Source organism: Jaculus jaculus, chromosome 1 (genome assembly GCF_020740685.1).
Source record: "Jaculus jaculus isolate mJacJac1 chromosome 1, mJacJac1.mat.Y.cur, whole genome shotgun sequence".
Taxonomy (NCBI): Eukaryota; Metazoa; Chordata; class Mammalia; order Rodentia; family Dipodidae; genus Jaculus; species Jaculus jaculus.
The window spans coordinates 19,023,432-19,038,379 of NC_059102.1; the positions used below are offsets into that span (position 1 = coordinate 19,023,432).

General features: G+C 44.4%; 1 protein-coding gene across 3 annotated transcripts in view; it reads right to left on the reverse strand.

Annotated features, from left to right (window-relative positions):
* Atrnl1 (attractin like 1) overlaps positions 1–14,389 on the reverse strand; it is a 752,002-nt gene extending 737,613 nt beyond the window's left edge. Inside the window, exon 1 of one of the 3 annotated variants that reach the window (XM_004659313.2) lies at positions 13,974–14,372. In XM_004659313.2, coding sequence (XP_004659370.2) covers positions 13,974–14,260 — 287 coding nt within the window. In that variant the 5' untranslated portion in view covers positions 14,261–14,372. Of the gene's footprint in view, positions 1–13,973 lie in introns of all 3 variants that reach the window. The other 2 variants (XM_045148305.1, XM_045148313.1) reach the window with 2 other exon arrangements.
* Positions 14,390–14,948: the final 559 nt, after the last annotated feature.

Sequence of the window (14,948 nt, forward strand, 5' to 3'; positions counted from 1 at the left end):
CAGTGAAGACACTAGCCTGCAAAGCTTAGGGACCCTGGTTCGATTCCCCAGTACCCATATAAGCCAGATGCACAAGGTGGTGCACGCATCTGGACTTTGTTTGCAGTGGCTAGAGGCCCTGGTGTGCCCATTCTCTCTCTTTCTCCCCCCCCCCTTAAATAAGTAAATAAATAAAATAATAAAATAGAAAAAAATATTGATTATTGAGGAAGAAATTATCTCAAATATGGTCAAAGAACTGTAAGAAGCCTTACACAAAAAGTTTTAAAAAGTTAAGGAAAGTGAAAATCAACAGAGATTAACATTTGGAACTTTCATTATGACTATCTCAAAGTCAGACATTATTTCCATCCTTGCAATAAGCAAAGTGATAAGAGGAGAAATCATTTATAATTACTACTAATACTACAGAAAGAATAAGATAGCAAGAACTTCGTATCAATGAATTTGAAAGTTTAAATGAAACGGGGAAAAAAATCATTAAATATAACAACTTGAGAAACTAGCAAAAGAGGAAACAGAAAATCTGCAGAGTCCTATATGTGCTGAGGAGAGTTCTATGAAAAACAGGACATCAAAAATACCTGCAAGCATAGATGGCTTCACTGGTGAAAACTTTCCAATATTTAAATGAGAAATAATAAAAATGTTCTGCAATCTCTTTCAAAGACTATAGATAAAAATAATGCATGCCTACATTTTTAATAATGCCAGGATATGCTGTTCAAAGAAACAAAACCTAACAAAAATAGTTCCAGAAATTAACATTACAGGCACATATAGCTCATACAAAAAAAAATCTTAAACAAAATATCAAATGTGGGGCTGGAGAGATGGCTTAGTGGTTAAGGCGCTTGCCTGCGAAGCCAAAAGACCCAAGTTCGATTCCCTAGTACCACATAAGCCAGATATACAAGGTGGCGCATGCATCTAGAGTTTGCAGTGGCTAGAGGCCCTGGTGCACCCATTCTCCTTCAATCTTGCTGCTTGCAAATAAAATAAATTATATATATATATGTATGTATGTACATATGTATGTATATAAAATATAATATAAATCAAATGTAACCTAGTAAAACATTAAAAATACAAGCTGGAGAGTCCACTCAGTGGTTAAATGCACTTCCTGCACAAGCATGAGGGTCTAAAGGGGCCTGAGAGAGTCTGAGATCAAACCTCCAGGTCCCACATAACACAGCTGCGAACGGCCTCATGTGCTAGTATCTCCAGTCCCACAGGGGAACAGAGACCCCGACCAGAGAATCTCCGGAGCCCCGCAGGCTCAGGAACTCACAAAAGGTGACCAGCTGAAACCAAGAGCAGGCAGGAGTGGGATGCCAGAAGCTCCATGCTGGCCACCCTGAGGGGAGCACAAGGACACGTACACGTGCACATGCCACACACCCCATTACACATACGAGCAGGCATGAAAAGTGAGGAACACACAACAGAATTTCCCGCAGGCATAGGCGTGTGAAGCCTTGGAGGCCCATTAAAGGGCATTGTGGGGAAAACAGCAATGAAATAAACAATCCCCCAAGGCAAAAGATCACAGTCAAAGCAAGCAGACCAAAAGCCTGAGGGTCAAAACGACAGAGATGCTTTGAAGAATAGGAACACTGACCGGCCTGTGTGGGCTTCACACCAGGGACTTTAGGAAGCTAGCATGTACGCCTAAGGTACACTACATGCTGAGAAAGACCGCAAGACCCAGGAGTCTCCCTGCCAGATCATCTTTTGGCTCAGAACATGCAGGCAGTGAGGACTAACCCTCAAGGAACACCACAACACAGAGACAATCTGCAGAGGCTGAGCGAATTTCCTCATCCCTGGGTCTAAGCATCATGAAGATCTGTCAAAATATGAGCTGACCACAAGATGAAGGAATGCAGACTTCAAAGACCACACACGATAAAGAATGTAATCTTGGGCTGGAGAGATGGCTTAGCGGTTAACCGCTTGCCTGTGAAGCCTAAGGACCCCGGTTCGAGGCTCGGTTCCCCAGGTCCCACGTTAGCCAGATGCACAAGGGGCGCACGCGTCTGGAGTTCGTTTGCAGAGGCTGGAAGCCCCGGCGCGCCCATTCTCTTTCTCTCCCTCTGTCTTTCTTTCTGTGTCTGCCGCTCTCAAATAAATAAATAAATAAATATTTAAAAAATATTAAAAAAAAGAATGTAATCTAGCAAAAACAACTTTCAGGGGGGCTGGAGAGACGGGCTCAGTAGTTAGGTGGTTGCCTGTAAAGTGTTAAGGACAGGGGTTCAATTCCCCAGTACCTACATAAAGCCAGATGCGCAAAGTAGCACATGCATCTGGAGTCTGTCTGCAGCAGCTGGAGACCCTAGCATGCTCACTCGCGCGCGGGCACGCATGTGCGCGCGCTCTCTCTCTCTCTCTCTCTCTCTCTCTCACACACACACACACACACACACACACACACACACACACGGGTGTGATTCATGCACGCCTTTAATTCCAGGCACAGGCAGAAGGATCTCTGTGAGGTCGAGGTCAACCTGGGATGGCAGAGTAAATTCCAGGGCAGCCTAAGCTACAGCGAGACCCCTACCTCGGGGGGAAAAAGAAAACCGATATAGCTGGGCATACGTGTAACATGTATGAACATGCATGTAAATCCCAGAACTCAAGAGGTTGAGGCAGAAGTTTTGCCCCCAGTTCACCTTGGGCTTCACAGTACCAGGCCAGCCAGGACTGTGGGACCAGTGGGGGAAGGGCAGCTTTAATTGTACAAAGACTCTTAAAACAACAATCCTACTACTCTACAAAGAGCAGTATGCTGCCACCTGGAGTCACTACTGACATCTTTTTCCTGGGCTCGAGAGATGGCATAGCAGTTAAGGCCTTTGCCTACAAAACCAAAGGATCCTGGTTCGATTCTCCAGGACCCACATAAGCTAGATGCACAAGGGGCGCACGCGTCTGGAGCTCATTTGCAGGGGCTGGAAGGCCTGGCGCGCCCATTCTCTCTCCCTTTCTCTCAATCCCGCTGCCTCTTTCTCTCTCTCAAATAAACAAATAAATAATAATTTTTTTTTAATTACAAAACAAATTTTTACAAAAAGAGATTTGCCGGTTTAAATACTACTACACTGTGTTGATTCCTTTTTATTTAACCTTTAGTAACAAAATAGTAGCTATGTATATGTGTGGGCTATTATGAGACGTTTCAATGCATATACTGCAAACCGAGCAAATCAAGCTAATTACCATCACCATCACTTCACATACCTCTTATTTCTTTTTTTTACTTTTTGATTATTTTTATTTATTTATTTGAAAATGACAGACAAACAGAGAAAGAAAGAGGCAGAGAGAGAGAGAGAGAGAGAGAGAGAGAGAGAGAGAGAGAGAGAGAGCGCCAGGGCCTCCTGCCACTGCAAACGAACTCCAGACGCATGCACCCCCTTGTGCATCTGGCTTACATGGGTCCTGGGGAAATCAAGCCTTGAACTGGGGTCCTTAGGCTTCACAGGCAAGTGCTAAACTGCTAAGCCATCTCTCCCACCCACATACTTCTTATTTCTATATATGACATTTAATTCACTCCTTAAGCAACTTCAAATCACCAACTGCATTGTAAATCTGCTGTGCAAAGAACATCAGCTCTCCCTCCTCTGTCTCACTGAAGCTTTGTGCCCTCAGCAAACACCCTCTTCCTCTGTCCACCCCACCTACTTCTATGAACTCACATTTTCAGCTTTAACAAAGGACTGACGAGGAGCTATATAATCTATGAGCTTGTCCTACTCACAACAATGTCCTTCTTTCTTAAAAATATTCATTACATATTATATATAATAATATAACATATCATTATAAGCCAGGTATGGTGGCACACGCCTTTAATCCCAGCACTCGGGAGGCAGAGGTAGGGGAATCACCGTGAGTTCGAGGCCACCCTGAGACTCCACAGTGAATTCCAGGTCAGCCTAGGCTAGAGTGAGACCCTACCTTGAAAAACCAAAAAATATATTATATATATAAATAAATTATATATAATTTATTTGAGATGGGGGAAAGAATGGGCCCACCAGGGCCTGCAGCCACTACAAATAAATTCCAGAAGCATCCACTACCTTGTGTATCTGGTTTACGTGGATACTGAGGAATGGAATCTGGGTCCTTAGGCTTCACAGGCAAGTGTCTTAACCAGTAAGCCACCCCTCCAGCCCCACAATGTCCTTTTATCTCCATCCATGTGGCAAATGGAGTGATTCCTTTTCAGCCTCTTGAAGGCCAAACAGTACCTCATTCTGTATATATGCACCTCTTTAAAATCCACATCTACTGAGGGCATGTAAGTCTTCTCTAAACTCTGGCTATTGTGAATAATGATACAATGTGTGTGGGAGTAAAGATATCGCTTCTGCCAGGTGTGGTGGCGCACGCCTTTAGTCCCAGCACTGGGGAGGCAAAGATAAGAGGATCACAGTGAGTTTGAGGCCAACCTGAGACTTCACAGTGAATTCAAGGTCAGCCAGGGCTACAGCAAGACCTTACCTTGAAAAACCAAAAAAGAAAAAAATAAAGTCTCTCTTCAACATTAATGAATAAATTCTTGTAAATAGTGGAACAGATGGGTCATATGGTAATTCTTGTTCAGTTTTTGAGGAAAACTCCTTCTGTTTTCCAAAATGTATTAATTTGATTCACACTATTAGTGTATGAGTTTCCTTTCCTTTATACCCTGCCTAACACTTCCAATCTATCATCTCCTTGATGAGAACAATTCTCAAAGGTATGAGGTAGACAACAGCATGTCAGTTTACTTGCATTTCCCTCATTATTGCTGATGTTGAACATTGTTTTAGGTATTAGCCTCTTGTCTGTCTTCTCTTAAGAAATGCTTATTCAGGCTGGAGAGATGGCGTAGTGGTTAAGGTGCTTGCCTACAAAGCAGATGCACAAGGTAGTGCATATGTCTGGAATTCTTTTGCAGTGATTAGAGGCCCTGGCATGCCCATTCTCTCTCTCTCTCTTTCTCCATCTCTCTCTATCTGCCTCTCTCAAATAAATAAATATTATAAAAAGAAATGCCTATTCAAGTCCTTTGCCTATTTTAAATATGAAATTTTATTATTATTATTATCATTAAATAGTCTGAGTTCCTTATTTTGGATACAAGTCCCTTACCCAGTACATGATTAACAAATATTTTCCAAATCTGTGAACTTTCTTTTCACTCCATTAGCTGTCACCGTCACTGTGCAGAACTTTTTAAGTTTTAGTCAAACCTTATTCATCCATTTTTGTTTTGTTGCCTGTGCTTTGGGTCATATACAAGTAACTTCCATTACCTTCTAGTAATCTTAAGTCTTTGGTCCATTTCAAGGTGATTCCCTTATAATTGGTATGGGCTCAATGCCATTTTTCTACATATACATTGCAAGGTGTTTTTTTTTTTCTTTTCTTTTCCAAACCATTGATTGAATGCCCTTTCCCCACTCTGTGTTCTTGATCCCTGTGTCAAAAATCAATTAAGCTGGGCATGGTGGTGCACATCTTTAATACCAGCACTTGGTAGGCTGAGGTAGAAGGATCGCTGTGAGTTCAAAGCCTGCCTGAGACTACATAGTGAATTTCAGGTCATCATGGAATATAGCAAGACCATACCTCAAAAAAAAAAAAAAAAAATCAATTGTGAGGCTGAGAGATAGCTCAGTTGGTAAAGTGCTTGCTGCACAAGTGTGAAGACCTGAGTTCAGATCCCCTTCACCCACATAAATGCCAGATGGGCATGGCAGCACACCTCTATTTTCAGCTCTAGGGATGTGGAGACAGGAGATGCCTCAGGACAAGCTGGTTGCCAGACTAACTCAATCAGCAAGAGCTAGTTGAACAGAGAGCCCAGAAAATAGGGGGGAAGCAAAGAAGACATCAAACATCAACCTCTGGCTTCCATGAGGATGCACACACACACCACCCATGCACCCATATATGTGCAAACATGCACACACATATGCATGTATGCCACACACATATATACACATGTAAAAAAGGAAGTTCAAGTTCATTCTGGGCTACATAGTGACAGGAGACTGTCTCAAAAAAGAAAAAAATCATGGGCTTGCAGGAGGCATTTCCAGCCATTCAAACTTCTAGTCAGGGGCTGGGGAGATGGCTTAGCAGTTAAGGCGTTTGCCTGAAAAGCCAAAGAACCCATGTTCGACTCTCCAGATCCCACATTGGCCAGAGCCATGAAGGTGAGGCAAGAGCAAGGTCACACATGCCCACTAGGTGGCGCAAGCATCTGGAGTTCAATTGCAGGGGCTGATGTTCTGGCTTGGCAATTCTGTGTGTGTGTGTGTGTGTGTGTGTGTGTGTGAAATAAATCCTAGTCAGTTGGTGTGAAGGTAGCATTCTGTGCACAATCAGACCAAAAGAGAGACAGTGCTGCTAGAATGAAGCCCATGAGACTTTTGATGAAGTTCAGTCATGAAACTGTAACCACTAAATTGGAGAACGGAACAGGGGGGTATGGAACAATCACAGGTGTAGGTGTTAGCATGAACACACGCCTTAAAGCCGAGAAAATGACGTGAGGAACAAAGAACCTGTACAGCTAGAAAGAATAAGTGTTCAAGGGAATAACGTTCGATATTTCATTCAACCAGACAGCTTACCTCTGGATACACTATTTGTGGATGCTGAGCCAAAGTCAAGCCTAAGAAAAGGGATGCTGTTGCAGTAAGAGCCCAAGGCAGAGGTGGGACCAAAAAAAAAAGTTATGGGACTAGAGAGATGGCTTAGCACTTAAGGCACTTGCCTACAAAGCCAAAGGACCCAGGCTCAATTCCCCAGGACCCACATAAGCCAGATGCACAAGGTGGAACATGGAGTTCGTTTGCAGTGGCTAGAAGATCTGGTGTACCCATTATTTCTGTCTCACTATCTGCCTCTTTCTCTCTCTCTCTCTCATAAATATATAAAAATAACTTTTAGGGCTGGAGAGATGGCTTAGCGGTTAAGCTCTTGCCTGTGAAGCCTAAGGACCCCGGTTCGAGGCTCGGTTCCCCAGGTCCCATGCCCACATTAGCCAGATGCACAAGGGGGCGCACGCATCTGGAGTTTGTTTGCAGAGGCTGGAAGCCCTGGCGCACCCATTCTCTCTCTCTCCCTCTATCTGTCTTTCTCTCTGTGTCTGTCGCTCTCAAATAAATAAATAAAAAATTAAAAAAAAAATAAAAAAATAAAAATAACTTTTAAAACCACGTGTAAGGCCCTGGATTCAATGCCTAGTACTGCAAAGAAATCAAATCAAACTGCAGTTTACCAGTGAATTACCCAACCCTCTCCAAAAAAAAAAAAAAAAAAAGACACAAAAGTAGGGAGAAGTCTAGTGGGGAAAGAGTCAGATGTTGAGTGAGAGGGAAAAGAGAGGGCACTGGGAGGTGAATATAAGCAAAAACCATATGAAGTTGTCCACAAGAAATTAAAAATAAATTTTTAAAGTACACTTTATTGTATATCATTTAAAAAATAACTATTACAACTGTAACTAAGTACTTCATTTTGAAATGAATGAAAAAGTGTTATTATTAGAGTACATAATAAGGTATAAGATAATCTGATCAATCAGAAAAACCTCCTATAGAAACTGGGATTTAAGCTAAGATTAAAAGGTTTATCAGTAATTACCCAAGTAAAGACTAGACAGGAAAGAGTTCTGAGAAGTAACAAAGTAGAAAATGCCTTGGGGCCAAAAGGAATTCACTTTTAAGGAATATTTTTTAAAAGCAGTGAAGAAGAAAGGAAAAGTAAATGCAATTTGTTTCAGAATTCAAATGGAAACACTTGTTCTCAAAAGAAAATCATGCTGGGACTTCCGGTTAAGATGGCGGCGTAGGTACCACGCCAAAACAGCCTGGGGGGGGAAGACCAAAAAAAACTCAGCAAAATACACACTTTTACTAAAAAGTGAGGTGTATAGGAAGTTGAGGCGGCAGCGGAGAAGTGGAAGAGTTATAGAGCATCCGGAGCCTGCACAGGCGGGAACAGCGGCTCCGGGGCGGCTCGGCTACCCGCCGCAACCGCGGAGCAGCAGAAAACCGCCGGACTCTCGGCTCGAGCCGCAGGACAAGCCAGGTGCGGGATTTTCCCCTCACACCGCGCTCTCCGCAACTCGGGAAACGTGAGGGGAGAGCGGCAGCGAGCAACGGAGGGGGGAGCAGACCGCGAGGTAAAAGCACACGATACAACCAGAACAGCCGCGGCTCCCTCCCCTCCCCTGCCGCCTGAGCCCAGCTCCAGCGAACACAGCAGCGGCCCGGGACCGGCCACGCCAACTTGGGCTGACGGCGGGACCCAAGCAAGAGCAGAATTTGGCAGCAACTTCAGCGGCTCCAGCACCGGTACCAGTGGCCCCAGCAGCAGCGGACCCAGGAGCGGCAGCGGTGACAGATCCCGCAGCAGCGGCTTCAGGGTGAGCAGCAGCGGTGGACACGGCAACGGCAGCTTCAGCAGCGGTGGGGGCTCCGGGGGTGGCACCTACAACAGCTGCAGAGGCGGCAGCAGCGGCTCAGTTTGCCCCGTAGGAAAAGCAAGTGCCCAGCTCCAGAAATCAGAACAGCAGCCCGACGACCCAGGCAGCAACTTGACTGAGACCACAATCACCCAAGGTAACTGGGATTGCACCAGGGAAGGGTCTCACTTGGTCACAAGCTGACTTGGATACCTCAACAGACCAGAAATCTAAACCTCTTTGTTGATAGAGGATCTGGTCATTATAATAACTACTCTTGCATACATACTCGGGGCTGTTTTTGATGGAATGGGTACAGTGTTTAGCTAAATTTTAGAATCTACCAGTATATTATTCCACTCAGCCTGCTTGAATACTCCTATAGCAGGGAAACTCAACCCCTAAGAACATCTTTGTAGATACTCTGAAAGTCTTAAGAGCCACACCTAATACCTTAAGGTCCTACCCTGAAAATATATTACACCAAATCAATTGATACAGCTAAGAATACACAGCTAGCTAGAAAATCCAAGCATTAACTTAATCCAAGATGCAAAAATATATACATTATAACACAAGAAACACTAAAAAGCAAGACGATATAAATCCACCTAAAAGTATTAATGCATCAGAAATGTCCTCCAGTGAGAAAGAGTTAGAGGAAATGCCTGAGAAAGAGTTCAAAAGAATAATTATAAATATGTTCAAAGAGGTCAAAGAACACATGAAAACAATCAAAGAGGAAATCAAAGAGGAAATCAAAGGAATCAAAGAAGAGGCAGGACACCAATTTCATGAAATAAAGAAGGCAATACAAGACATAAATAGAGAAATAGAAATAATAAAGAAAAACCAGTCAGAATTACTAGCAATGAAGAACACAGTTAATGAAATAAAAAACTCTGTAGAAAATCTCACCAGTAGGATGGATGAGGGAGAGGACAGAATATCTAAGCTAGAAGATCAGGTGGCAGACCTAATGCAGTCCAACAAAGAGAAAGACAAACTTATAGAAAAGAAAATCATGCTGACAGGAATACCATAGTTTATAATTTAGAGTATATACAGTCCATTGACGTTATTTTAAATTCCTATTGTGCCATTAGGTATTTTAATAATAAATATAAATAATAAGAGTACAGTTTATGATAGTCTTACTTTGAAGTAAGATATAGAAACATGGAACATTTAATTTAACTTCATAGTTTCCCTATAATAATAAGAATCCCACATATTTTATTTAAACAACTTAGAAAAAATATTCACACTTTTAAATCCTGTCTCTTATGAATTAAGAAGAAATCCTGGGGCTGGAGAGATGGCTTAGCAGTTCTGGAGCTTGCCTGCACAGCCTAAGGCCCATGTTTGACTCTCCAGATCCCAGGTAAGCCAGATGCACAAATGTGAGGTACCTGTAAGTTCGCATATGCCCACTAGGTGGCGCAAGAATCTGGAGTTCAATTTCAGTGGCTGAGGCCCCAGAATGCCAATTCTGTCTCTCTCACTCAAAAATAACAAACAAAAATCCTGCTCTCTAACATACGTCCAATTTTACTGTTATTATAAATAGAATGATTTTGTCTATAGAGATGGCTCAGCAGTTAAAGACACCTGATTGCAAAGCCTGGTGGTCCAGGTTCAATTCCCATGTACCCATGTAAAGCCAAATGCGTAAAGTGGTACATGCATCTGGAGTTCCTTTGAAGTGGCAAAAAGTCCTGGTATGTCCATTCTCTCTCTCTCTCTTTCTCTCTCTCCCACTTTCTCTGCTTCCAAATAAGAAAAATATTAAATAATTTAATATTAGTTCTAATATTGAAATAAATTAGAATGATTCCATTATAAATATGCGAAATTCAAATTTGCCTAGCTAAAGGTTAAAAACTATGTATTAAATAATGATTTTAAGAAATTATTGAATGTGTGCTTATAATTTGATATTGATAAATAATTCACAATAGAGTGAGATAATTTTCAATCTCATAGCATCACTTTGTTTACCTAAGAGATTAGTGATAAATCTCAAAACCCCAGTAGCAAGAAAATGTCTATAAATTTGAATACAATATATATTTACATAAATATAAAATCTCAACTACTCTATAAAAATGATTCTTAAGAACTAGCTTCTAAAATAGAATGTCAGTTAAATATGGTAAAAATATTTTATAGCGTTATGCTATACTAAACTCCTCAAACAAATGTAATTTTAATTAGTCTGCCATATTCTTGATTATATTTCAAATTGGCATAGTCCTTTCTGATTCTCAGCCTCAGACCTTTAGTCTAGTTTTAGCTGGAGATCAACATTTGCTTTGTTTTACCAATGCAGGAAATGGTTCATTATTTTGATGTTTTATTCTATCCAAATGGAAACAAGCAGAAGAATGGGCTCAAGGCTGAGATGTGAGTCCCACTTCTAATACTATACTTGCTTCTGCCTTTCTTTACCTAATCATTACTCAACCTTCCATTCCAAGGTACCCTGTGGGGAATGCTGTATTACCTAGCTGCAATTTCTATATAAAGAATGCTTTATTCAGGCGGGTGTGGTGGCACACACCTTTAATACCAGCACTCGGGAGGCAGAGGTAGGAGGATCGCCGTGAGTTCGAGGCCACCCTGAGACTCCATAGTGAATTCCAGGTCAGCCTGGGCTAGAGTGAGAACTTACCTTGAAAACCCCCCCAAAAAAAGAATGCTTTATTCCCTAGTTGAAACTTATGTAATCAAAAAAAAAAAAAAAAAACCTAAGTTACCATATCAATTAATTTTGGCAACTGCTTACCAAGATCAATTATTTTTGATTATTTGTAATGTTATTGTCATCCACCTCAATAAAAAGATAATTAGTGAAGTGAGAATTTTAAGCTCTTTCCCAGTGTGTCTTCAAATGCTGAGTTAAACACAGACATCTGTACACTCCCCCCGTACACACACATCAACCGTTCACAGCTTAGTGTGCACCTTACCAAGAACAATTCTTTCTTTCTGAATGAGTCTTCTCTTTAACATTAAACACCTTTTTTTACCCCTAAAAGTATACATAAGCAAACACAGATACTGTACTCATTATACTTACTCTAATAGCTTGTATTCCACAGAGAAATGAAGCAATGCTTAACAAGAGTACAATACATCAGAAATAACAGCTTCCAAAGAAATGGTGAATGTGCGATGTTTAATTCGGGGCTTATTGTTATTTAAGCATATCTACACTAAAATCTAGTCAGTTTTCACTAAACCATGTATTTGGATTCTGGACACGATCTCTCAGCGTTATTTAGGTTACTATTAACTTGATCGGTGATGTCTCTTACTAACAGGACAACATGTGCTCAGTGAGGTCACAGGCTGCTGATTCAGCTGATTAACAAGTTCACCTACTGTAAAATGAAGACATTGAATTAAGATTCTCAGACCATAGCAATGCAATCCATTTTATACAAATGGAGCAAGTTCACTCACACAAAGCCAATATTTGTGAGTTATATATGGATCAAGCAATCGTTCTATTTATGGATAAAAATGTGGAAAAATGAACGTACCTTTTCTTTGTTATTGTCTGTTTCCAGTGTATATGTTCAAAATTCTCTCTTGCTAAGTAAAGGGGCTGGCTGATATTGCCATGCCAAAGTTTTAAAACATTTAAGTAAATAAAACTACTAATGAGGCATGATTCAAGCCAATCAGGCCTCTTCTCATCTTAAAACACTTTTAAAACTTTTAATGAGCACCTGTCACAAATTCTTTCCAAAGTACTTTCAAACTTGAATACTGTAATGATTTGTGACACTATGAACCCTGGAAATATTTCTGCCTATTGCCACAAATGAATTTCGTAAAACTTCACTTTAAGATTTCCCTTTGGGCTGGAGAGATGGCTTAGCGGTTAAGCGCTCGGCTGTGAAGCCTAAGGACCCCGGTTCGAGGCTCGGTTCCCCAGGTCCCACGTTAGCCAGATGCACAAGGGGGCGCACGTGTCTGGAGTTCGTTTGCAGAGGCTGGAAGCCCTGGCGCGCCCATTCTCTCTCTCTCCCTCTATCTGTCTTTCTCTCTGTGTCTGTCACTCTCAAATAAATAAATAAATAAATAAAATTTAAAAAAAAAAAAAAGATTTCCCTTCCACAACCAAACTAAACAGTCAAGTCTACTTAAAATTTAAATAAAAGCATACATGTTTACATTGAAGCTTTAAAGGGTACTATTTTAACCAGCAATGGTAAAAGTTTTAAAAAGGAAAGAAAAATATGCTGAGTTTAAAACTGCAAAAACTGTCCAACTATCCTAGAATATATTACTAAATGATCTTCTTACCTTTGCCTTAGAGCTGAGACATTTCCCCTAGAATCATTCTATCATCCTGAAACAAATATTAGCAATAATGTCTTTTCTGAATCACAACTTGGCCAGCAGCTTCATGCTAAGTATCTAGAAGCGCAAAGAAGCTGACTGTCTTAACAATGGTACCTGCAGGTTGTCAGAAAGCTAACACTTACGGCCTCAACAAACTTAATCTTTTGCTCACCAATACCCATCCACTTCTTTATATAGCCGGCAGAAATCTAATAAACATCAGGCCACAGAGAGAACTATCTTTACCTCCATAAAGCAAGCACCTTTAGCACCTGAAACTTCAGAAAAACTAATGTGTACACACACACACACACACACACACACACACACACACACACAGGAGCTGATCGTGAGTTAAACAGGAAAATCCATTGTCTTCGCCACAAGTCTAGGCACTTCATCCTTTAGGCAACCTAAAGTAATCCTTTTATGTTTCTCAACCAAGGCTATCCGACGTAGCACATGGCTAGGAGTGTACTGTCTGGAGTCAAGTTGATTGGTTTGGAATCACGACTCAGCATTTTCTGTTTAACCTTGAGCAAGTTAACTCATAAATGCTGCCTCTGCTTATCTCTGTCGATCCAGCTTGGGAAAGTCCTACAAAGTCCCTGAGTGATGAGGATTGAATGAGATGGATCATCTCAACAGCTAACCTCCAATTATGCTGCTCATTGATGCCTAACTAAACGGTCAGCCGCGGTTCTGTCCAGAGGGAGGCGCAGGACAGAGGAAGGAGGTGGTCCTGGTCCACAACTTTAAAATCTCTACACTTCTGACTTTTCGCGGGGGGGGGGGGGGGAGGGGATGAGGGGGGCACGTGCTTCACGAGTTATCTGCACCATTTGTGATTAAAAATACATGCACTGTCTTGTTAACACGGTGTTTGGCACTATAAGTGAGTGTGAAAATGTTCTGGTCGCTGCGGACGCGTGCAGAACGCTTCGCTCCCTGTCATTCGAGGAGAGCGCCCCGGGGGGGAGGGGGAGGTTCTCCCAGGGGTCCGCAGGGGGACGGCGCGCCGCCGCCCACCCTGGGGATGGACCCCCGGGGACCCGAGGCCACAGCTTGGGGGTGGGGTAAGGAGCAGCAAGACAGGATGAGAGGTTGGGGGGGGGGGTCCGGCGAAGGCACTTACTTGAACCTGCCCTGGCAGTGCTGGCACTGGTCCCCCACCCAGCCCGGGTCGCACAGGCAGGTGGAGTTGACACAGCGACCCGAAAAGCAGGAGCCGCTCCGGTCGCAGGGCTTGGACTGGGACACCTGCGCGTAGAGCGCCAGGTACAGGAAGCCGTAGCACAGCAGCCAGCTGCTCCCGTCCAGCAGCCAGGAGGAGGCGCCCCCGCCGCCCGCCGGCCGAGCCCTCCACAGCCCCGGGGCGGCCGGCTGCGGGGGACCCGAGCGGGCCTGGACCCCCGGCTCCATCCTCCCCGGAGCCCCTGGCCGGCGGGGCTGCGCGGACGAGCGCGGATCGGGATGCTGCGGGGTGACGGGCGGATGGATGGATGGATGGAGGGACGGAGGGAGGGACGGAGGAAGGGATGGGGGACTGGGGGGGGGGGATGCCTGCCGGGGACAGCCCGCCGCCGCCGCTGCTCCTCCTCCTCCTCCTCGGGCTCCTCACCGGCGCCTGCCCCGGAGCCGCAGCTCCCCGCCGCGGTCGCCGCCTCCGCTCGGCTGCCTCGAGTCGTGCTCGAGCATCGCCGGCCCCGGGTCTTCTCGTTGACCTTGTCCCGGGCGGGCCAGAAGCCCGCGGCCGCGGCGCCGGAGGAGGAGGAGGAGGAGGAGGACGGTGCCGGCGACGCGGGCTCCGGAGGCTGGGGGAAAACCTGCCGGCGGGGGAGGGGACGGGACGCCGCGGCCCCGCCTCGCCTCGCCCGCGGCCCCGCGCCGACTGCCTGCGCTCCCAGCGAGCGAGCGAGCGAGCGCGCGGGCGGGCGGGCGGGCTGGCTGGCTGGCGGGCGAGCCGGCGGGCGCGAGAAGCCCGAGGTGGGCGCGTCCAACCGGGCAGGACGCGGGGGGGGTGGGCGGAGGCGGGCGGGGAGGCGGCCGTCAGCTTGGCGCCTCCCACTCGGCCGCCCGCCACCCCTCCGCGGCCATCTTCCGCGCTCCC